This window comes from Sus scrofa, chromosome X (assembly GCF_054392235.1).
Source record: "Sus scrofa isolate SSC_HxYL_T2T_F1_AM1 chromosome X, Sscrofa_HxYL_maternal_Yorkshire_Landrace_v2.0, whole genome shotgun sequence".
Classification (NCBI taxonomy): domain Eukaryota; kingdom Metazoa; phylum Chordata; class Mammalia; order Artiodactyla; family Suidae; genus Sus; species Sus scrofa.
In genome coordinates this window covers 101,413,977-101,439,022 of record NC_139401.1, presented here as the reverse complement: position 1 = coordinate 101,439,022, position 25,046 = coordinate 101,413,977, and the positions used below count along the sequence as shown (strand labels likewise).

Genomic DNA, 25,046 nt, shown 5'->3' with positions numbered 1-25,046 from the left:
TGTAAACACTTAACCATTTACTTAAGGGCAATGGGTTTTGTATACTCCGAATAAAATTCAGCTTGACTCTTAGTGGTAATGAAGCAAAGCATATGCAAGATGCCTTTGGCATTGGCATGGGTTCTGAGATTAGAACTTGAATCTGCACATATTTCCATTTCTCAATAGTGGGATGCCTTTTATATACACCACACAGCTTCTGGCTCATCTTTAGGCTCTATTCTAGAAGATAGCTACTGGCTCCCTGCTGTACGGAGCAAGCATTTCTTTTGATACTCCTCTGCCTTTCTCTGAATATAAACATGGTGGCATTGGGCTCTGAAATGGAGCCTTTCTCTTTGTAGAGGTAACCAGAGCACGTAAGGATCAAATCTCTGATTCTGCAGTAGCAAAGTGAGTTACTCAACACAAACGATTTCCATTCGTTTTCTACTTGACAGTCTAATTAAGTTTGTGATTTCACCAGCCTGGTGCTGTGTCTACCTTGTGTTCCATTTAATACCCACCAAGCTGCTGTTACTCAATAAATCATTACTGATGATGAAACAAAATCTAATTTTAAAAATTATAGCTGTTCTGGAAATGCATTTATTTACTGGGTTAAAGTAATTATAAAGTAAGTGTTTCCTAGATAGATCATTTAACCATGGCATGTGATAAAAATACTGTCTTCTTCCCACATCTTGCTTTAAACCCCCCCCAAACCAAGCTACACCTTTTTTTTAACAGCAGAAAGCCATACCAAAGAATTTTGAAGACCCCTGTCATTAGACATAGTGATATCAAAGCATTTGAATAAACTGTTGACACAGCTTAAGAGACATAGAAAATAACTCGTAGTAATTTTGAAAACGGTAACTTCAAACATCATGCGATATCCCTTATACGTGGAATCTAAAAAAAGAATACAGATGAACTTGTCTGCAGGACAGAAACAGACTCATAGGCTTTGAAAACCAACTCATGGTTACCAAAGGGGACAGGTTGGGGGAGGGATGGCCTGGGGGTCTGGGACTGGCTTATGCACACTGCGGTATATGGAATGGCTGGCCAATGGGAACCTGCCGTGCAGCACAGGGAACTCTACCCACTACTGTGTGATAATCCATTTGGGAAAAGAATCTGAAAAAGAATGAATGTGTGTCTATGTGTAACTGGGTCGCTTTGTCATACAGCAGAAATGATCAGAACAGTGTAAATCAACTACACTTCAATCAAACTTTTTTAGAAAAAATGAAAATGATAACTTGGAGCTTCTATGTCACTTTGTCACACAAAAGAGCCCATTCTGGCCACTTTTGTGGGGACAAGAAATGACATTTGGCTTTCTCCCTTTCCGGTGGCTGAAGTACCTGCGTTTTCTTTGACTTACCCTGAGTGGATTTTCATTAAGGTAAGGGGGTTCACCTTCTACCATTTCGATTGCCATAATCCCCAGAGACCAGATATCAACTTTCGGACCATAAGCTTTTCGAGTCACCACCTCAGGAGCCATCCAGTAAGGCGTTCCCACCATAGTGCTTCGTTTACTTTGCTCAGGGGTGATCTGGGCGCAGAACCCAAAATCAGCTGCAGAGAAGAAAAGTCCGTTACGGTCAGCTCGAATTATTTTTCTTTTACAAGCGGTCCCCTTCAGATATAGCCATACCTTTCTTTGGTTAGACACAGAGCTTCCATAACTGCCTGGCTCATAGCCTTGTTAACTGATCTCGAAATTGGTTCAGATTGTAAAAGGGTCTGAGACAACTGCCTGATGTGATGTCATTTTTACTAGACCTCAGTCTGGTTCCCTCCCCATACTGCTTCCCTCTAACTTCCAGAATCTTTCAGTTTTCTAATTAGGTAGCTGTCATCTAGCAGGTGCAAGCCACTAGAAATTCTGAAATTTTAAACCCCTCAAATCTGGCCACAGTCTACAGGAACATGAACGTCAGAAAAATCGTTTATCTCATCCTGGGGTCTAAAAGCCGTCAAACCAATCACTTTTCAAGAGCCATTTTCTTCTCAACATAGAGAGAAAAAAGTAGGAATCCCATGACACTCGCTCAAATGCCATCTGCACCGTTATACCTACTCAATTTAACAGAGCCATCCATCCCAAGGAGAATATTGTCACTCTTTATGTCTCTGTGGATCACTTGGTTTGAGTGCAAGAAATCCAAAGCTTGGAGGCACTATTGAATCAGGGGGAAAAAGAAGGTTTCATTATATCACAATAATTTTCCAAAAATATATTTCATTTCTAGAGACATATGGGGCAGGGATATAATTTTATGTTGTTGGGTGAAATAAATGACTAAATATTTCAATGCTATTTTGAAGTCACATTACCATCTACATCAGTGATACAACTTGGCGTTCTGCTTATGAAAGCTCCCGAATCAGACCTGGACATGAAGAGTGATGCTGTCTTGAGAAGCACTAAATTGTTAAGACAGCCAAATTAACCAATGAATATAATCCTGCTTGGACCTACTTATCTGGAGGATATCGATTCCACTTGGTCTTATACACATAAGTAAGCATCTGCAACTGTGGCATAATTTGATTCGGCAGGTCTGCAGAGGGACCCAGGAATCTGCATTTAAAACAAGCGCCACAAGCTATTTCTCGATGGACAGAAATCCAGGTTTGGGAACCACTTCTAGGCTATGCAGTCACTAAAAGTACTTGTTTGGAAATGGCTTTGCATTGTAATACTCAAAGATGAAAACCACAGGCTAAGGGTTGAATAGGCCCCTGCATATTTTAATTTACTGCATGCAGAAAATATGTGTTTGGTTAACATGTGTGCATGTTTGGCAACGAGGAAATGGGAATGAGAGGAGAGCAAGGAAGGAGGAAATTTAAGTGAACAATTTAAAATAAAAAACAAGGAAAGACTAGAAAAGACTATTTGAATTTATGCGTCCTCTCTTTCTTTCTTTTTTTCTTTTTTGCTTTTTAGGGCCATACCTGCAGCATATGGACGTTCCCAGGCTAGGGGTTGAAGCAGACCTACAGCTGCCGGGCTACACCACAGCCACAGCAACTCAGGATCCGAGCCGTGTCTGCGACCTACACCACAGCTCACGGCAACACTGGATGCTTAACCCACTGAGCAAGGCCAGGGATTGAACCCGAGTCCTCATGGTTACTAGTTGGATTCGTTAACCACTGAGACACAAAGGGAACTCCTGAAATTCTGTGGTTTTGTTTTACTTTCATTGGGTTTCAAGTTTCAGTGGGTCAGAGTTCCTCTCTGTGTCTATAGAAAACCTCAGTGAGTGGGGTACAGCTGACAAAATGACACTCCAAAGAGGAATGTGTTTTTTTAATATTGAAAAAATTAATAAAGTAAATATCCTTAGTTTATTTGAAACAAGAGATATGCACTGTTATTGGAAAAGAGGCAGACACTCAGACGCACGGGTCTCTAGAATGTACTGTGAAAGCAACTTCTTTCTGGATTGAGGAAGGACCTTGCTTAAACTGCCTTCTAGAAAATGATGGGATTATAATGTGGTCTGTATTGTACATGGCTTCCACGGCACATGCAAGGCAAAATAACCATCATGTAAAAACTCCCCCCAGTCGGAAAGAAGTTCTATTGCCAACAGCGTTGAATTGTTTTTCATATTCACCGACACTCTGGCAATGCAGGCTTAGATACGGTACCTCGTGAATGACATACAGAGAACTGAAATAGATCCATAGCAAAGCAACTAAAACAAACAAGGGACTGGAGAGGGAGAGTTAGGATTTAAATTGAGGTTAGGCTCGTCAGTCGCTCTTTAGGACAAAAGATGTGCTATTGCTACTTTGATGGTACCAACCTTCTCAATAATCAAAGAGAAGGAACTGCCAATTTTGGTGTTCTCATCAGCCAGAAATGCTCTATTTTCTTACCTCTCTGCAGACAGCTGCTATCTGTCCTTCATCCATACAGGTCTCCGTGACCACATCAGTCAAAGAGCCACCGGCCAAGTATTCCATGACTACCCATAGTTCATCACCCACTAAGTAGCTATAACAAGAGGAAGAAAGAGATGATGATTCAGGCCAAAGAAAGTGGAGACTCTTCTATATTCCCATTAAGAAGGCAATGTGCAGTGAGTCTCTGCCTTTGGCCATCTTATCTAATAGGAGGAAAATGTCAATTATGCTAATGAGATATTTCCTTAGCATTAGAAGAGAATATGCATGAAAATCAAAGGATCATCAGATAAGTTGCATCATGGAGGAAGGAAAAAGCAAGGAGGCCTCTGGTGACTGACGACTGTCAGTCATTCCACTGTAAAAAGCTGGTTTCAATGAACAGGATCTGTGAACAGCCCTTTTGGACAAGTCAGGTCATAGTGTTGACTTCTTGGAATGAACCCACGGCACAGAGATTTATAGGATTATTTATTCAGCTCTCAGCATTACGTTTGATTCTACTGAATCAATCACTGAACTCTTTTCAGGTAGTCGCTGAATCAAAGAGAACCAAAGAGACTCAGGTTGGCAATGATTTACTGTGCTGAGGTCTCAGTTCTGGTAGGAGTCGGTTGCGACACACCCATTATCTTTAAGGAGCCATTGAGGGACACACCCCAAATGGCCAGATATGGGGAGGCAGGTCGCCAGAGCCCCACAATTTTGGCAAATTCAAAAGACCTGCGACCAGCTGAAGGCACTTCAGCAGTATGATCAGGTCTCTCTTTTCGCCTGCTCAGCAAGAGGGAGGAATTACAGTGAAAGGGAAGGACCCCAACAATTCTACCCTGTCCTAAGCTTGACATCGGTGTGAAGCAAGACTTTCTATCCAGTGGTGCTCAAACTGCAGTGCCCGTGCGATTCACCAGGGAAGCTTGTTCAAGATGAAAATTTTCATTAAAATGCTTATTTCATCAGAACCAAATGCCTCATGAGTTATGGAGAGTAGCCTAGGAATCTGCATTTTTATAACTGCAATTTTTACGAGGTTACAAAAGCAGAGTGACGTCACTCTGCTGCAGAGGGTCCCGGAAGGATATTTTAGGAAGCTCCGATTTTGCCTGTAAAATCTGACCCTTCTTTTTGGGGGCTCCCTTTCATCTTCTTCGGCACTGCTGGTCTACCTGGGGCAAAACACAGACAGCCAGATCTTAAGAGCACTGGGGTTGTAGACCCGGTCTTATTTCCTTTGAATCCCCCCAGAGTATACAGCACAGTGGTGCTAAACAAACACTTACCGAAACTGAATGAGACAGATGTAAACCACAAGTGAAGAGTTAGTGCTGTCTTTAAATGCCCTATTAATAACCCACCGCTAATACCACTGATGAAAGAGACATTAATTACCTGGTCTCGGAAAAAGGTTTGAGATTAAAGTCTCAATTCCCTAGACCTCGCTGCCAGTTAATCACAAAGCGCCCATTAAAGCAGGGCCAATGGAGCCGGCCTTCTTCACTTAGAGAGTCAGAGACTGCGGTGGCTCCAAACACACACTTGAAGAAATGTTTAAAACAGCACAGCTCTCTCTCCAGTAAGCAACAGTCCATTTCCTGGCAACACGGAGTCCTGATCCTCAGAAGGAAATTACACAAACTGCTCGGGTTTAGAAGCAAGACCGTGACATGCATGTTCAAATGGTTAAGGGGTGGACAAAGATAAATGGGTATAAGTTTAGCAACAGACCCGATGCTCTTACTGTTTTGCAGCATTTGCGAAATATGTGTAGAATGGATACTAAACGCATAGATCCTAAATAAAAATAATTGGCCAGGAAAATGATATCCCATAAAGAAAACAAGCACACGATGAGAGAAAACACTTACCTATCTAAATAATTAACAATATTTGGGTTCTTATTTTCCCTCATGACCAGAATTTCATTAATAATTAATTCCTTTTTGGGCTGCTGTTGAAGGTTCATCTGCTTTATGGCCACCTGAATCATGATTAAAATGCAGGAATGAATTACAATCATTAGACTAAACACAGACATCCATCTTTTTTGGCATACAGAGTCAGGCATACAAACTCTTTATCTTACTAGGCTCCTTCTCGATGCCACCACCCCCCGCTCCTTTCCTGTGGTCAAGCATGAACAAACCATTCACTTCAGATATTTTGGACACCAACAATGTAAACATGTCAACCCCGTGGTCCCCATCCTTTCAGGCATAGATGCCATCGAAGGGGAATTCTGATCGAAATAAACAAAGAAAAGCAAGACTCAGAATTGAAGGTTAACAGTTACCTCTTGTCCCGTGGCAATGTCCAGCGCTGTGTAAACAGTACCCGATGCCCTGTGAAGGTGCAGATTATCAAATGAATAAGCAAAGCGTAACCAATGTATTTTCTTGGGCATTGCGGGTAGTTATTTTCAGGAGAAGGAACTCAGCGAACTCAAGCTTCAAGGATGAAGTGCAAAAGGAACAACCATTTTGTATAATAATTGCTCCCCAAACTATCACATCTTTTTGGTGGGCTGGAAACCTGGTCACATTTTAGGTGTGCCATGGAACTAGGCAGTAATGAATTGAGCAAAATGGCTTTGCTCTTTTTAGGAAACTCTTGGAATTTTTTTTTTTTTTTTTTTTTTTGGTCTTTTGAGGGCCGCACCTGTGACATATGGAGGTTCCCAGGCTAGGGGTCCAGTCAGAGCTGTAGCTGCCAGCCTACACCACAGCCACAGCAACGCCAGATCCAAGCCACATGTGTGACCTACACCACAGCTCACAGCAACCCCAGATCCTTAACCCACTGAGCAAGGCCAGGGATCGAACCCCCGGCCTCATGGTTCCTAGTCAGATTTGTTTCTGCTGCACCAGGATGGGAACTCCCTCCTGGAATATTTTGAAGATTCCTTGGATGGGGCACAACCAACACTACAGTCCTTGATTAAACACTTTAGGGAAGATTTCGTCATATTTTGCTTAGGCAACTGTAAATTAATCTTTACTTCTTGCAAATGTATAGAGTAGGCTTTTTTCATATAGTTCTAATTTTGTTTCTTTTTTTTTTTTTATGGCCGCATCTGCAACATATGGAAGTTCTGGAAGTTTGCAGGCTAGGTAGGGGTCAAATCAGAGCTGTGGCTGAGGCCTACGCCACAGCCACAGCGACACCAGATCGGAGCCACTCTGCCACCTATGCCTCAGCTTCTGGCCACCCCAGATCCTTAACCCACTAAGCAAGGCCAGGGATCAAACCCGTGCCTCCAGAGATATTACGTCAGGTCCTTAACCCTCTGAGCCACATTGGGAACTCCTCTAATTCTTCAGCATATCTTCATCCAACAAATAAATCACTCCCAGTGCTGTAGCTATACTTGTACTGTAGCTCTACAAAGCAATAACAATGTGACTTTACTCTTGAGCCATTATTTTTTCTTTCTGTTAAATTTCTCAACAGCTTCTACTCTTAGGTTTCACTACAGTCCACTATTGTTTTTTGTTGTTGTTGTTGTTTGTTTGTTTTTGTCTTTGTCCTTTTTAGGGCCAGACCTGCGGCATATGGAGGTTCCCAGGCTAGGGGTCTCATGGGAGCTGTCGCCACTGGCCTATGCCAGAGCCACAGCAACGCCAGATCGAGCCGCGTCTGCGACTTACACCACAGCTCATGGCAGCGCTGGATCCTCAACCCACTGAGCGAGGCCAGGGATCGAACCCGCAACCTCATGGTTCCTAGTTGGATTTGTTTTTGCTGTACCCCGATGGAAACTCCCCACTATCGTTTTAAAGTCTATCATTCCTTAAGTCTTGGAGGTACTCACGCTTCTCTTCTAACTTCCTTTACAGGGTTTCCCTGCTTTGAAAACAGAAAGGGGCTAGTAAAGTTGAATTCACAGCTGCGAACCCCACATGCTTTCTGAACCAACTCCCCACTGCCATCCCCAAGAAAAAGGAAAAGGCCAGTCAATGTCCTTGAACCTTTGTGGTGAAGAAAGGCATTGGGATGGAGATCAGTTAGTTCTCTGCTCTCCCAGGCCTTTAATGCTCTTCTCTAAACTTCCAGATCATTGCTGTTTCTCTTTGGTTTTCTGTTTATTCTCCCTTGCTGTTATGTTTTCTGAGTCCAGAAAGCCTTTCCTGATGCCAGTCACTTTCCTTGTTATTCTTCTCCTGTCTTCTCCCTGGATCAGCCAAACAATTTCCCGCAGGCCTAGGAAGTTTCTGTTACCTGTTCTGAGGGAATAAAGTGGCTGGTGTAGCATAAGGAATATTTGACCGCTGACAGAGATCGGAGTTGTCATATTTGCTTTAACATCCACAAGCTCTGTGATCTTGAGCTAGTCACTTCCTCTTCCTGGATTTCAGTCCTCTCGCTCAAAAACAGTGATCACAGTGATAGCACATGTCTAGGGAGCACGTTGAGCATGTCAGATACCACACTAAGCGCTTGATATAATTATCTTCGGCAATCCTGAGCATGTTTCTCTAAGACAAGTCCTTTTACCCCCAGGTTACAGATGAGAAACCTGAGGCTCAGAGAGGTTAAGTTTCCTGCCCAAGGTTATACACTTTACAGCCCAAGTCCTTCTGACTCTGACCTATAACATACAGGAAGGGGGCTGAGGTTCTTTTATTCCACTATCTTGAATCAACAAACTCTACTGCCCTCCTCCCTGGATGTGGCTCTTTAAAAATTGGTTGGAACTGGATTGAAAAAAATCACACTATCAACAGGTGCTCCCTAAGATTGGTAGTTGCATAAATTCCTAAGGTTTGAGGCTTGTAATTAAACAAATCGGGCGCTCAATTTTACGTTTGAGATTCTGGGTTCAGAGCACATAGCTGATTCTCAAGAAGTCTCTGTGGAATGGACAAATTAATAAAAGTCTTTTCAAGCCAGCATGCAATGCTCTCCTTTCTGTGAAGGAAACATTTCTTCTATTTAAATCTACAGAAAATAGTTCCTTGTGGAAGAAGCGATCAGACATTCCTGGTTTCAGGGGCCAGTTTGTGGTGTGTCTTTCTGAGCTCAGAACTGCCTGGGTTCAAAGGAACGGATCACTTCAACCTGGTGTGTATTTCTGCTGCAAAAGCCCTGAGCACCTACTTAAATCTTAAATTTAAACAAAGCCTTAGGCAGGAACCCTCAATATAAAGCAGTTAAAGCTGGGGTGGGGGCCCAAATTTCTATCCAAGTGGCCTTCTCTATATTCACCACCTCTGCCCCCCACCCCGCTAGTCCATTTCCACTGTCCTCGAAGCTCAAATTGCGATGGGCTCAAAATGTGAGGGTGATTACTCTTTAACATCTCAAGAGTTTTACTTTTCAAATCCTTGGGTTTTTTTTTTTTTGTTTTTTTTTTTTTACTCCCCACCTCCCTCAGCATTTCATTGTCTAAAAATTGTTAGAGTACTAACCCTGGAATCCCAATAGCCTAGGTTTTATGGCATTCTGTGGTCACAAATCCCTACTCCACAGAAGTGTCAAGACCCTGAAACTCTAGAGCACAGGTTATTAATGCAAAAATGAGCTCTTCGCCTCACTTCCCCACCTTATGGCATATATGCCCCTTATTCTGGTGAGAGCCAGTTTCCCCTTTCCCTCAACTTTTTTTTTTTTTGTCTTTTTAGGGCCACACCCAAGGCATATGGAGATTCCCAGGCTAAGGGCTGAATCAGAGCTACAGCTGCCGGCCCATGCCACAGCCACAGCAACGCCAGATCCGAGCCGCACCTGTGACCTACACCACAGCTCACGGCAATGCCGGATCCTTAACCCACTGAGAAAAGCCAGGCATCAAACCCGCATCCTGGTGGATGCTAGTCAGGTTCATTAACCGCTGAGCCACGATGGGAACTCCCCTTTCCCTCAACTCTTGTTCCCAGTCTTAAAATAGTGATATCCTCCTGTACCCCCCCCACCAAACATGTTGTTAGGCATTTGGAATTCACTGCTCTGACCAATAAGTCATTGACTGGCCCAACTTCCAGCCTGTGTAGAATCCTCAGCACAAATGCACAAATTCAGGTATGGATCTGCAGAATAAAGTTTAGTGCCCTGTTGCCAGCTCCGTTTCAGCACTGCTAGCACTTCTCTGCATCCCAGCTCTGATACCTTTCCATATTTCAGCAATGTAAGATTCAACTGCTATAAATGTGAATCTCTCTCACTCTCTGGTTCATTGATGAAAGCATGATCTCTGTCCACTAATGAGTTAAGGACAGTAGCCTTCATTCCCATTGACTCAAACCTTCCCAGGTTCAAATCCCACCAGTTCTTAGTTGTGTGACCCTGGATAAATAATTTAACTTCTTTGTGGCTCAGGATTAAAAGAAGATTAAATATATACAGTAAAACCCATTCTGGCATACAGCAATTGCCCAATAGATAATACAATAATAATAGTTGTTATTATTATGAATAGGTCGATTGCTACCTAATATATTCATGAAGTTTCCAAAGTGAATCTGTGAATCCCTAGAAATCTTTTTAAGTATTTGGCAGTTTCTAAGATAGCTTGATGTTACAAATCCATGAGAGAAATTTCACACTTACCTAAGTGAAGATAATTCAAATATTACCTATATTTCCTTTTAGCTAGAATTATATCAACTTCTGACTACATGACATATCTCATGCTGACCCAAAGCTCTAAAGATCAGTTAAATGTATTTTTTGCTTAATGAAGTATGAGAAACGATAATAAATACGGTGTAATGGTTATTATTATTCATCACCTGAGTTCACAGAGAAAAATAATTGAAGGAATCACTGGTGGTGAAGTTGGGAAGCTCTCTCCTTATAATAGGTAATGCGCCGTGATATGTACTCCCAAACAAACATCCTTTGAGCCAACAAGATGCTACAGTAATTCCCAAAAGACAAGCTTTGCAACAACTGAGGTATGTTAACATATCTCAATGGGTATCTATAAAATGTCAGTCTTTTTTTTTTTTTTCTGCTTTTTTAGGGCCATACCTGCGGCATATGGAAGTTCCAAGGCTAGGGGTCGAATAGGAGCTGCAGCTGCTGGCCTACACCACAACCACAGCAAAGCAGGATGCGAGCCATGTCTGCGACCTACACCACAGCTCACGACAACAGGGAATCCTTAACCTACTGAGCAAAGCCGGAGATGAACTCACATCCTCATGGATACTGGTCAGGTTTGTAACCCACCAAGCCACAATGGGAGCTCTCTAGTCATTTGATTAGAAAGGTCAGTATCATGCAGCACTTTAGGACGTAAGGATGGCAGAAATCAAACTGAGAAAGATGGAAGTTAAAACTGAATCCTCTGGTATGTTGGGGCTGGTGTGCTCAAAAGCTCAACATTGTCCTTTTCATTTTTATGCCATTTAATTATATTGCTTCCTTTTATCTTTCCATTCCAGTGTCACTGAAGCCGGACTGCTGTAGGGAGAACATTTGTTTAGGACGGGATTTTATTTATTCCGAAACTGAGTCCTTCAGACGGTATAAAGAAACTGTGCCTTGTCAGGATGCAAGGGAAGATAGACATGGTCCAGTTTATCCCCCTTACTACAGATGAGAAATCTGAAGCACGGAGAGTAAAAGGGATATGCCCAACTGACACAGCCAAGAAGTCACAAACGTCTCCTAACCTTGAGCAAGAGACCTTTTGGTGACCCTACACTATGGTTCAAGCATATTAAACGAACAGATTGCTGCACCGTTGGGCCTGGTCAGCAAGTACAGTGTGGCGTGTACTGCTGGGTTCTTGGCATCACATTAGATGCTTTATCAACAGTTTCTCCCTGACCAAACACTTAATACTGAAATGGAAACTTTGGCATCTAGCCTAAAGGATCTAGAAAGAAACAAAAAATTTGCTATTTCTCCCTTTTCTTCCCAAGGCGAGTTTAATTATCAGCAATCTTCATCAGCCTTTGATGTTTCCTGCTCCGAGCCAATGTCAAGCCATGATTGGGAGTGGCTGCCAGAGCAGCAACATGGTAGGACTTCCAGTTTGGATAAATCACTCTGACTTTAGCATAGAAATAGATTAGAGGAGAGGAAGAAGGGCAGGCCGGTGAGGCTAGGAGGACACCATGCACTTGAGAAAAAGAAATGGACAAGAGGTTTGGAGTGTTCAACAGGGTCCAAGGACAGCCTGGTGGGAGTAAGAGTGAGAGAGCCAGAAGGATAGGGCATTTTACACATGTAAGGTTTTCTAAGTCTAAATCTGGTGCTAATGAGATCACAGTCAGGGGTTTAATCCACATTTAGGATTTTGTTTTTATATATCTACTTCTACGGCCACTGCTGCTAGAAAAGACTGTATCATTTATTGAGCCTTACTGTCTGTCTGCTCTCACTAAATGGATGAGCTCACTTAATGCTCATCTTATACAATCCTATAAGTTCTATTATCTTTCTTTCACAAATGAGGAGATTGTTAGTGGGAAATGGTAAGTAGCTTGTCCAAGGTTATATAGTTAGTTAGCAGTTAAACTCAGAAACGCACTGTTTGACTCCACAGCCCTGTGCTCTCAACCACCACTTTTTTTTTTTTCGGTCTTTTTTTTTTTTTTTTTTTTTTGTCTTTTTAGGGCCGAACCGGCGGTATATGGAGGTTCCCAGGATAGAGATCCAATCAAAGCTGTAACCGCAGGCCTACACCACAGCCACAGCAATGCGGGATCCCAGCTGCGTCTGCAACCTACACCACAGCTCATGGCAACGCCCAATCCTTAACCCACTGAGGGAGGCCAGGGATCGAACCCGCATCCTCATGGATGCTAGATGGGTTTGTTAACCACTGCGCCACGACGGGAACTCCGCAACCACCACTTTATGTTCTGTCATAGACCTTTAGATCAATGCTAAGTGCAGCTGTGGTACGTCCCAAAGCCCACTTTCATACCTGCTATGCTAAGCTGTCTCCCTAAAATATTTCTCTTGTCCCTCCTTCTCTACTCACTTAGTCCGTGTGCCCTCTTATGAACCATTTCGTTTGGCTCTGGACATGGCATGTTTGGTGCCTTTGGCACAACCATACAAGATGGTTCTTTTGTTTCTGGAATCAGTTAAGATTGGTCACGTGGCCGGGAGTGCACGGGACCGCGAATTAGTTCTTAGGACCGGACTTTATCTTCTGCTGAGTATTTAAGATACAGTTACTACTTGCAGGCCCCTCCGTAGCCATCATCTGACTATATTAATGCACTTGACATAAAAGTTACAGAGATAACATACTTTTCAGTGCTATCATACATTTACTTGTTTTGCTGAGAGGGTGAACAACAGCATTACTATTTACTTGCAATAACTCTTCCAGAGAGGGAGAGACTCAGAGTGTTTTCTGTAACCTGCCACTCAAAAAGACATCACTACATTAAAAAATAAATAAATAAATAAGATGATGCAAAAATCCCATTGGCTCAGCAGTACCTTTGGAAATATACAGAATGTAGCCAGGGTCAGGTGGTAATAGTCTTTAAGTGCTAAGACGATAAAGAGGAACAGGGAATGTTTGGTTCTTTAGCTAGGACCTGACTTTGCCCAGAGTATTCATGGTCATCTAATTTTAAATAGAGCTGCCACACATGACGGGTGTGGAGCCAGGGAGCTCAGTGATAATGAGGCCACATTTACAGGGCTTCATCCCTGCAAAGGCCAGATAACTCTCAACTACTCACGCCAACACTAAGTCTAAGCAGCTGTTTCCCAGTGTGTGCCATTGGTTTCCTGACCGGCTAGAGAGAAAAGGGGGGCAGGCGGCTTAATACAAACTCATTACTCTGGCTGGCAAAAAAAAAATTAAAGTGCGAACTCTACTAACGGTGGTTGATTGAGTGGTACCATCTTTGTTTACAAGGGACAGCACACAACACAGTGCATTTAAGGGCATTAAGTGGAACAAAGAGCATCTTCCATTGCTCCGTAAACACTGTTCTTCACAAATGCTAATGTATTTCCAATCCCCTTCATCGCAAAGCCTATTTGAAGCTCAGACGACATCTATTTAGTGCCTCAGAGCAGTGTTCTACCTCATACAGCCCAAAATAGATATGATGAGGAAGCAAATGCTTTGGGGCTGGATGGTCTTATCCGAAGAATCACTTCTGTAAGCACTGTAGACACGGACTTCTGCTCTTGGCCATAATAGCTTCTTGAACAAAGCAAAACAAACCAGAAGTTTTATCCTCAGCACTTATCCCTGAATTCTATGCTATACACTGCTTTGTCAGGTTTGCAAAACAAGCTGTAGGTCATCAAGTCCTTTAAGAAACAAGTTTCGGGAGTTCCCGTCGTGGCGCAGTGGTTAACGAATCCAACTAGCAACCATGAGGTTGCGGGTTCGATCCCTGGCCTTGCTCAGTGGGTTAGGGATCCGGCGTTGCAGTGTGCTGGGGTGGGGTGTAGGTTGCAGAGGTGGCTTGGATCCCCTGTTGCTGTGGCTTTGGCGTAGGCCAGTGGCTACAGCTCCAATTAGACCCCTAGCCTGGGAAACTCCATATGCCACGGGAACAGCTCAAGACAAGGCAGAAAAAGACAAAAAAAAAAAAAAAAAAAAAAGAAAGAAAGAAAAAAAGAAACAAGTTTCAAAAATATTCACTTTCCATATGGGAACTTCATGGTAGAAGAAGAGGGCACCTCATCAAATAGCAGAGATAAGTTGGAAAAATACCTAACATCATGTATTTACTTTCTCAAGCATTAACATGAAAACTAGGAGTTCCCTGGCAGCCTAGCACTTAAGGACTTGGCATTGTCACTGCTGTAGCTCAGGTCACTGTTGCGGCAAGGGTTGGATCCCTGGCCCAGGAACTTCTGCATGCTGTGGGTGCAGCTAAAAATAAATGGAAGCCTAATTAAACAAATTATGGTACATTTGAACTGTTGTTGTTCAAATGTTGTTCAAATGAAACTGTGCACTTGTTAAAAGGAATGAGGTGCCAACATGGAACCATCCCTAAGACATAGACACATAGTAGAAAAGGAGATACATTGTGTGTTATCATTTGCGTTAAAAATACAGCATGCATGCACACACACATACACAGAAATGTATCATATAAATCCAAATACAAGGTAAGGGGTTCTCCCTGCCAATTTTTTCCTCAGAAAAAAAGGGAATTGCTTTATATTCAAATCCTTATAAAATCTCTCATGTAGGAGTTCCCGTCGTGGCACAGTGGTTAACGAATCCGACTAGGAACCATGAGGTTGCGGGTTCGGTCCCTGCCCTTGCTCAGTGGGTTAACGATCCGGCGTTGCCGTGAGCTGTGGTGTAGGTTGCAGACGCGGCTCGGATCCTGAGTTGCTGTGGCTCTGGCATAGGCCGGAGTCTACAGCTCCGATTCGACCCCTAGCCTGGGAACCTCCATATGCCGCGGGAGCGGCCCAAGAAATAGCAACAACAACAACAACAACAAAAGACAAAAAGACAAAAGACAAAAAAAAAAAAAAAATCTCTCATGTAATGTGGTAACTCTTGATATTCTTTTATTTTTATCCATAAAGAACTATTTCAGAGAGATACATTAGGCTGAAATATTCTCAGTCAATGCTAGTTTCGGATGCTTATAAAGAATATCTGTCAGAATAGGAAAGAAGGGATGCAAATAAATTATTTCTAAAGGTATGACCTCATAACCGCAGGTATTAGATACCATAAACAAGCTTTTTAAAGGTCACTTTCAAAATAAATGCAGTGAAAAGGGCTCCAATAAGCCAAAGATGGGACAGTTTGACCATCAAAACCACTAATAAGTGAGATTAATAAAAACAAATTGAAAAATATAAAAAAACCCATGATTTTATAGAGATATTTTTTAAATATAAGAGAATTCCTCCTTCTTGCACTTAAACAAAATCAAAACACCTCCCACTGGACACTTTTGGAAGGAGCTTGGATATCAGCATCTTACACTGAAAACTGGCAATTTAAAAATTAAGCATTTATTTTGATTTCTATGTATGAACTATATTTCAGGGTAGCCAAAAACTCCTAGCTAAAGAGACAAACTCTTTTTTGACAAAAGTATTTTAACTGGTAAGTACAGAACGAATGACAGATTTAGAAAATCGCCGCTTTGTAATCCCTAATGAAATAATTGATTTGGGCAATAATCATCAATAGATGAAACGGTCAGAAGAAAGGCTGATGATAAACTTGGCACTGGAGGGGACAATCACCCATTGAATCTTCTGATCAATCTACTTATCCCTAAAATATGGGGTAATCAGACTTGTGCCTCCTGATATAATATGCAATACATAGCACCACCACCTATGAAGAAATTTTGCCAAAAAAGGAACTTGAACCTCATCAAGCTTCTAGATCTAACTTTCATTTATAGGAAATATGGGAACTATGGGAGCAAGGCAAATTGCATCAAAGGAAAATAAGAGACAAATCCACAAAGTATATATTCTACAAGACGCTGACTAGTTTCTTCAGTAAGTCAATGGCAGTGGTAAAAGAAGGGAGATGCTTTGGAGTAGAGAGACATAAGAGACACAAATGTGATATGTGAATCTTTTTTGGATGCTGATTTGAACAGATCAGCTATAGGGGGTTCTGGTCGTGGCGCAGTGGTTAACGAATCCGACTAGGAACCATGAGGTTGCGGGTTCCGTCCCTGCCCTTGCTCAGTGGGTTAAGGATCTGGCGTTGCCATGAGCTCTGGTGTAGGTTGCAGACGTGGCTCGGATCCCGCGTTGCTGTCGCTCTGGTGTAGGCTGGTGGCTACAGCTCCGATTAGACTCCTAGCCTGGGAACCTCCATATGCCGTGGGAGCGGCCCTAGAAAAGGCAAAAAGACAAAAAAAAAAAATCAACTATAAAAACTGCATTTCTGAAACAACTGGACAACTCTGATTATAGACTGGGGGCTAGATGTTAAATTTTTATAGGGTTATAGTGGCATTGTGATTATATTCAAAATATTGATAAACATTGAATTTGGAAGATAAAAATATGGGAGGTCCTGTACTATTCTCTTTACTCTTGCGTAGGGCTGAAAATTTGTATCAGAAACTTTAAAAAGTGGTAGAGTACAGAGTTATATTGTGAAGATCTAAATATACACCTACATGAAAGATTCCGAAACAACCATCTTCTTTTTTTTTCCTTTTTTGGGGGGCTGCATTCACGGCATATGGAAGTTCCCAGGATTGGAGCTCCAGCTGCCAGCCTACACCACAGCCACAGCAATGCTGGGTCCGAGCCGCACCTGTGATCCACACCACAGTTCACGGCAACACCAGATCCTTAACCCACTGAGTGAGGTCAGGGATCGAACCCGCAACCTCATGGTTCCTAGTCGGATTCATTAACCGCTAAGCCACAAAGAGAACTCCGAGAAAACAACCATCTTAATGTCGTACGAAAAGGTAAATTTAACTAGGAATAAAATACCCTGGGATAGAATCATATGTAGATTCAAAAATATTTTATCTCAAAGACCTTGGATAGAAGTCAGAAGATGTACTTGGGTAACTGCCGAGGGACTCAAAAAGGGGCTCTGGGGGTGCAAAAACAGTGATGTTAAAGATGCATAGGAAGATTCTGAATTACACCGCTCACGAGATGTGAGAGCAGAAAAATCTCTCCTAATTTATACATGATTTATACAATGTGTGGTTTCAGATATGTAAATAAGAGTGCAAAATTAACAAGTTAAAATTCATAACTAGACATTCGTCATTTATTCATATATCTAACAGTTTGTGTATTTGGGTGAGTCAGAAAAACAGTGTATTACCTAATATTTGAGCATGGTGTATGTGAGTGAACATGTACGCGCGTGTGTGTGTGTGCACGTGCACATGTGCGTGCATGCAAAGAATCTCTGAAAATATTACATAAGAAACCAGAAACAACTTCTTCCTGGAATCTTCCTTTGTGCAGGGTAACCGGTAGGCTGAGGGACAAGGGTTGGAGGGGCACTTACTTTTCTCACTGTCTAGTCCTCTGTACCTTATACCATGTCTGAGTTGCATCTACTTAAAAGAATTAAACACAAACAAACAAACAAAATACAGCACTGCTTGGATCTCTTAATTTATTTCATCACACAACCCCAACTGATCTTTCTAGTATTATGTCCCATGAACTCCCCTGCCAAACCGGACCTCTGACTATCCACAGAACAGGAATTATTGATTTAATTCTTCTGGTCTTTCAGTATGCATTCAGCCAATACTTGCTGAGTATTTTACTCTATGCCAAACACTGCTACAGGCCTTAGAGATATCAAAATGACTGAATCCTACAGTCTGAAGTGACTGGTTTTATTTTATTTTTTTTCCGACTGAAATTTCCCATAATCCCCTCTTGCTAAATCCCCCATCTGCTCAAGTCACTTCTCAAACACACGCTTCTCTAAGAGTCTTTCATCAGACCACCTTCCTGGCTAGAAATGATTTGTCTTTACCCTCTGTCCCCACAGCTCTTTGTAATTACAATATAATACTTACTGTATTTGGCTCTATATAATAGTAACGGTGTGTGTGTCTTTTACCCTTAAAAATAAATAGCATTTCCCGTACTGTGCAATGCACCTTAACTTTCTCATTCATTTCTCACAATCTTAGGAGGCATGAGAATTCTGCTTACTTTGACTGAGAAAACTGCTGCTTAAAGAAACTAAATAACTTGCCCATAGCCTTCTAAAGAGTTCAGACTCTGCCTTCTTTATTTCTCTTCCAATTTTCCCAAAATTTTGCCTTTATTCCACCATGGTTTTCAAAGTCTCAAGCAATTTTACAGCTCTAGGCAAACTAAGATATGAGGGGTATAGACATGTCGGTGTGGATCTAAGCTGAAGGATTCAGAAGGATGTAGGAAAAAATGAGTTAGGGTTAGGGCAGCCAGGGAGGGATTTGTGGGGGAGAGGAGAGTGAAGAGTGTGTAGATGAAATATGGGGGGGGGTACATTCATTTGGGAATGGAGAGTCCTGCTTCTTTCTTTCTTTTTTTTTTTTTTTTTGTCTTTTTGCTATTTCTTGGGCCGCCCCTGCGGCATATGGAGGTTCCCAGGCTAGGGGTTGAATCGGAGCTGTAGCCGCCGGCCTACACCAGAGCCACAGCAACGCGGGATCCGAGCCGCGTCTGCGACCTACACCACAGCTCACGGCAATGCCGGATCCTTAACCCACTGAGCAAGGGCAGGGACCGAACCCGCAACCTCATGGTTCCTAGTCGGATTCGTTAACCACTGCACCACGACGGGAACTCCCTGCTTATTTCTTAACACAACTCTCCATTTCTCCCTGTCGAATGTTCAGAGAGCTAGTGAGCACCGAGGCCACTGTTGACTCCCAGAACCTGTTTTGTTTGTTTTTTTCTTTTTCTCTTTTTAGGGCCGTGCCCGCGGCATATGGAGGTTCCCAGGCCAGGGGTCAAATGGGAGCTGCAGCTGCTGGTCTACGCCACAGCCACAGCAATGCAGGATCCGAGCCATGTCTGTGACCTACGCCATAGCTCACGGCAACGCCGGATCCTCAACCCTGAGCGAGGCCAGGGATCCAACCTCTGTCCTCATGGATGCTCGTGGGATTCGTTTCTGCTGAGCCACAATGGGAACTCTGAAGCTGGTTCTTAGTTACTACTCTCCATTACACGTAGTAGGCCCCCGACAAAAGTTCTCTGAGTGCAACAAGTTCTTTGTTAACCTGGATCCAAACTCTTTCCTCTGAGTTGCTTCCTCAAAAAATGTTTTCTATTATAATATTGAAGAGAAAACAAATAGGAACCTGAAAGAGAAAAGGGGCCTGTTTTTCAGTACATTCTCATGTAAGGAAAGGCCTTAAAATGAATTCCAATATATTGAGAAACCTGTGAAGACAGCTGTCAATATTAGTGAATTCAGCTCTCTGGGACAAAGCTACCTGCTTATTTGGGAATTACACAGGTTTGCCAATGACAGTTGTTGACTGAAAATAAATATTTAACTGTGTTGTCTCACCCCATCCTATTTATTAAACGAGTTCTTTTATATAATAACTATCCTGGAGGGTGAAGATTCTTAAGACTCCATCAGATATATTTCTGACAAACTCATGGTGTCAAGTTAATGATCATTTGGGGTGTATCAGTCCTTTTTTCTTTCTGTTTTGTTTTGTTTTTTTTTTAAACTTGACATCTATCTGCTCAAAATATTTGGTGACCACTTACAGGACACGTTTCACAGCAAATCTGATGAAATAATGTCATTTTTAGCCTTCAACTCACAGCTCTAGCATTAAGTGATTAGACATGCAATTCTGAATTTGATTTATGGAAGATGGAGCCCGGTTCTCTGGCCCTGGGCCTGAATGCTGGGATGGCAGAAACCTATGCTGGAAAAATTTCATTTTCCTAGTGGATGAGGGTGATTAATGGAGAGGTTCCTCTCAAATCCGGCTCCCAAGAGTAAGCTGTTGTACTCCCTGGAGCTAAAAAGGGAATATTGGGCTGATTATTCCAAACACCAAATGATTACTGACACGGGTTTGAGTGTCACCATCATAATAGGTAAAGTAAAGCAATAAAAACCCCAATCTTAATCAAATGAAAATAAAAACTCTATATATTGAGGGTAGAGACTAGTTTACATCCATTGAGAGCAACTTAAAATAAAAGGAAAATTAATTTAAGTGGGTTTTTTTTCTGAAAAAAAAATCAATACTTTGCACATTCCCTTTAAAAATTAAGAACAAAAAGCAAAAATCTACCAGCCCCGCCCCCAAATGAGCTAATCAAATAAATGATAGAGTTACAGTAAATAAACAGATTCAAGTTACTAGCTTGTATCTTAAAAAGGTATGTAAAAATAACATCTTGATTTTACATTATGACCATTTGGGCCTGGGTGTGTGTGTGTGTGTGTGTGTGTGTGTGTGTGTGTGTGTGTGTGAAAAAATGGGCAGAAGGTGAAGCCAACACAGATGAAAAAGACATATATGTAATACACACAAATATCCACAGGATAAAGACTCAGACATGGTGATGCTGATTGGTCGTTACGGGAAACAGTTGAAGACACACTACGGAAAAAGAGAGACAGAGACAGAAAGAGCAAGATAGACACGCTTATACTCATGAAAAGACAGAGGACAGAGGAAAGGGAGAGAGCTAGAAAGACAAACATTTTCATTAGTTGAACAAATATTTACTGAGGCAAAAACAGATCCAGAGAGATGGGGGAGGCAGACAGGGAAGCTGTGTAGATCACTGAGTTTGGCCAAACGAACTCTGGCTTTTGATGGAAATTATACGAAACTGTTTTGGGAGATCCACTAGGTACAAAAGCACTGTGCTAGACACTGAAAGATAAATCAGAAAGACTTCCTACCCTCTAAGGGCTTATTTAAAAGCTGAATGGGATCTAAGAGTGACCTATCTGCTGGTTTCATCATTCCTTAAAATGATGAACTCGCTGGGAATGTAAAACAGACATTTCTGCAGTGGCAAGCAGGATTTCTGCTTTGATTTTTCATTTTAGAGTGCAAAGGCTTTATAAAGGAATGCAGAAATAGAGGACTTTCCTTTTGCAGCTTCAGAGGTCAGAAGCATAAATAACAACCTGGAGGGGGAATCTCTTGGATATGCAAAGTTGCTTGGCAGCCTAATCTTTGTTCTTGGAGAAATCAGTCTTGCTTCATTACTTAGTATCTGGAAAACGTTTGAAACTATCTCTTACTTTTTTCTTTTCTAAATTCAGTGATGTTTTTTGGCTCAGTTGGGTCTTAGTGAGAATGAACAATCAAGAAAAATTATAACATCTTCCAATTGCCATTCCCCAAGAGACAACTCTGCAAAAAAACACTTTATGAATAAATATAGAGCTCCCACAAATATGGCAGTGATGTCTATTAGATATATAATGTGAACCATATTTTAAATTCGGGAGGATCTGTATTTTTAAAAGTTTAAAAGGTGAAATTAATTTCATAACATTTATTGAATACAATATGTGTAAAATATTATCATTTCAACTTGTAACCAATATAAAATTTATTAATATGATATTTTGCATTTCTTTTCAAACTAACTTTTTGAAATCAGGTCCACATTTTATACTTCTAGCATATCTCAATTTTGACTAGCCCTATTTCAAGTGCTCAGTAGCCACATGGCTACCATATTGGACAGCAAAGATCTGGAATGCTACTTCGCCATGGACTGGGTATCCCTTCCCATTATTAACTCCATCAAAGATCCGATTAGATTAAAATGAAATCTATAAAGTACCTTTCGCTTTCCAAGTCCCTTTAGTACATAATATTGTGTGTTTTTTAAATTTTTTTTTTTGTGCCATTTCTTGGGCCGCACCCGCAGCATATGGAGGTTCCCAGGCTAGGAGTCTAATCGGAGCTGTAGCCACCGGCCACAGCGCAGCACCAGCCACAGCAACTCGGGATCTGAGCCGCCTCTGCAACCTACACCACAGCTCATGGCAACGCCAGCCAGATCCTTAACCTACTGAGCAAGGCCAGAGATGGAACCCACAACCTCATGGTTCCTAGTCAGAGTCGTTAACCACTGAGCCACGACAGGAACTCCTTTTTAATTTTAATTTTTTTTTTTTTTGGTCTTTTTAGGGCCGCACCTATGGCATATGAGGTTCCCAGCTAGGGGTCAAATCGGAGCTGCAGCTGCTGTCCTACACCACAGCCACAGCAATGCAGGATCCAAGCCTCATCTGCAACCTACACCACAGCTCACAGCAATTACAGATCTTTAACCCACCGAGTGAGGCCAGGGATCGAACCTGCATCCTCACAGACACTAGTTAGATTTCGTTTCCACTGAGCCATGACGGGAACTCCTGTGTCTGTGTTTTTAAAACCTGACTTATGGTGTTAACCTTTTGGGCAAAAAGAGAGTTGAGGTTTGTACATGGATTTGAGAAGGCATAGCTTCCTTATTTAAGTAAAACAAGCAGTTCACTAGAGGTTAAGAAGGTAAACTTCGGGTGGGAAATAATGGCTACAGAAGCCAGCCCTGCCCAGCACTTAGGTGACTTTGAGTAGGCTTGTCACCCGGTGTACCCTTATTTAGCCTCTTCAAGCGCTCATCACCATAGATTGTAAGTTCCTTGAGGGCCCACACCATCATTAGCTCTCGCTGTTTCTCTTACACTTAGCATAGTGCCTGGCACACAGTCAGTGTTCAATAAATGTGTGTCGAACAAATAAATTTGGAGTTCCCATTTAAGATCTTCAGCCTAACATCCATACAGATGTAGGAAGGGGACGGGGGTTTTCATACAAGCTTAGAGGTTTCTGTAACTCTACTGCTTTTTTATAGCAATCAGTTTGAATCCTCCAACGCGACGGGATCAAAGCATCCCTAAATAGTTCCCTGTTAGCCTAACAATAGTGAAGATTCCGGCAGGATATATTTTTAGGTTCATTAACAGTCTGCCAGCCAGAAAGGCCCTAATTGAGAATGCAAAACATGAAGATAATCTAGGAAAGGAGAAGCATAATTTATCAGACATTCAAGCTGTTATTGCAATTTGAATATATGTCTTTGGTGCGCAACTTTTGGTATTTCAAATAATAATCACTTACCCTTGACCTATTTTTTCAAATCTTGTGTATTTTTTCTTTGGGTCACCAACACTCACAATGCTTCCTGAGGATGATGGAGCAGGGAGAGAGAGAGAGAAAGAGAGAGAGAGTTAAATTGATTTATGTCCCTCTATTTAATACTAAAATTTAAGACACCAGAGTCTATGACAAATAAAATATTAGAGCAATACTCTCATTTGATTTCTATAATTTATATGGATAATGATACATTTTATTAATGTAGCAAACAGTAATATATTAATTAAACTAGTGGTAATAACCCAGTATGCTTATACTTAAAATTGGTGATGTCTGGGAAACAAAAAGGACTGATTGTAACCCAACATTTATAAAAAGTTCCCATAAAAGGATACTGTAGACGAGGAGATAAAATTATCTAAAGACTTACATGCCGTGTTTAATAAAAGCACTGTCTTCTCTGAACTGGAGTGAAACTGAGTGCTACACTACATTCAATTCTGCTGGATAAACATCTCTTGAGCAATTATTATGCACCCAGTACCACACTAAGGGCAATGGGAGATGGGGATGCGGATGGCTCTAATAAAGAACAAAGTTTAATCATAAAGTAATGAGGCTTATTGTTTTAAAAACCATACACCCCGGAACCTAGGACCCTACTAGCACTCTGAACATTCTTAAGAGTTGTACTGAGATGTGATTTCCATACCATGAAGTTCATTCATTTAAAGTGCACAATTCAGGAGTTCCTGTTGCGGCTCAGCAGGTTAAGAACCCGACTAGTATCCATGAGGCGGCAGTTCAACCCCTGGGATCACTCAGTGGGTCGGGGATCCGGCGTTGCCATGAGCTGTGGTGTAGGTCACAGACGAGGCTCGCATCCCGCATTGCTGTGGCTGTTATTCCAATTCCACCCCTAGCCTGGGAACTTCCATATGCCTCAGGTGAGGCCCTAAAAAGCAAAATAAAGAAATAAAGTGCACATTTCCGTGGCTTTTAGTAAATTTTTTGGATTGTACAAATTTACTAAATTTTACCATGATCTAATTTTAGAACATTTTCATCATCTCCCAAAAGAAATCTTGTACCTGTTGGCAGTCACTCTTGATCCCCTTTTTGCTTTCCAACCCATCCTTGGGCAAGCACTGATCTATTTTCTGTTTCTATAGGTTGTTCCAAATGTTGTGGAGTAAGTTTATAAGCTATGCAAGAAAACCATTAATGTATCATATTTGGCTCTGGAAAAAAATCTTGCTTATTTCAAAATATCAAATCCACTACTCAGAGGATCAATACTTGCCACCACTAGGAAGCGACACTGACCCTTTAGTGTAATACTCAAATAGGTACAGAAAGATTGAGTGATGTCTTAGCTAACATGGCCCCTATTCAAAGAAGCGTAGCATCAGTTAGTGAAACAGGATTTACACACACACACTAATCCAGAGAAGGTCTGTGGCTTCTACCTCCTAATCACCAATCTTATCCATCCCACCTCCTTTTCACGCCCACGGCCATGGTTGTTGTTCAGGCCCTCAACATCTCTTGTTCCAACAATTGCGCTAGTCATTTCCTACCTCTAAATTCTGCCTTCTCTAATTCCTTTTCCACGGTGCCGCTGGAATAGGT

The 25,046-nt window shown here is 41.8% G+C and overlaps 1 protein-coding gene across 31 annotated transcripts in view; it reads right to left on the bottom strand.

Moving 5' to 3' along the window:
* Window positions 1-25,046, bottom strand: part of PAK3 (p21 (RAC1) activated kinase 3) — a 299,369-nt gene that overhangs the window by 23,189 nt on the left and 251,134 nt on the right. For all 31 annotated transcript variants that reach the window (XR_014835535.1, XR_014835534.1, XM_085008202.1 and 28 more), the window contains 6 exons: window positions 23,436-23,499; window positions 6,206-6,254; window positions 5,781-5,893; window positions 3,889-4,006; window positions 2,075-2,174; window positions 1,373-1,569 (listed from right to left, as the gene is read on the bottom strand). Coding sequence is in view for 29 of the 31 variants with exons in the window: in XM_085008202.1 (XP_084864328.1) it covers window positions 1,373-1,569; window positions 2,075-2,174; window positions 3,889-4,006; window positions 5,781-5,893; window positions 6,206-6,254; window positions 23,436-23,499 (641 nt within the window). In the remaining 2 variants the exon portion in view is untranslated. The remainder of the gene's footprint in view (window positions 1-1,372; window positions 1,570-2,074; window positions 2,175-3,888; window positions 4,007-5,780; window positions 5,894-6,205; window positions 6,255-23,435; window positions 23,500-25,046) is intronic.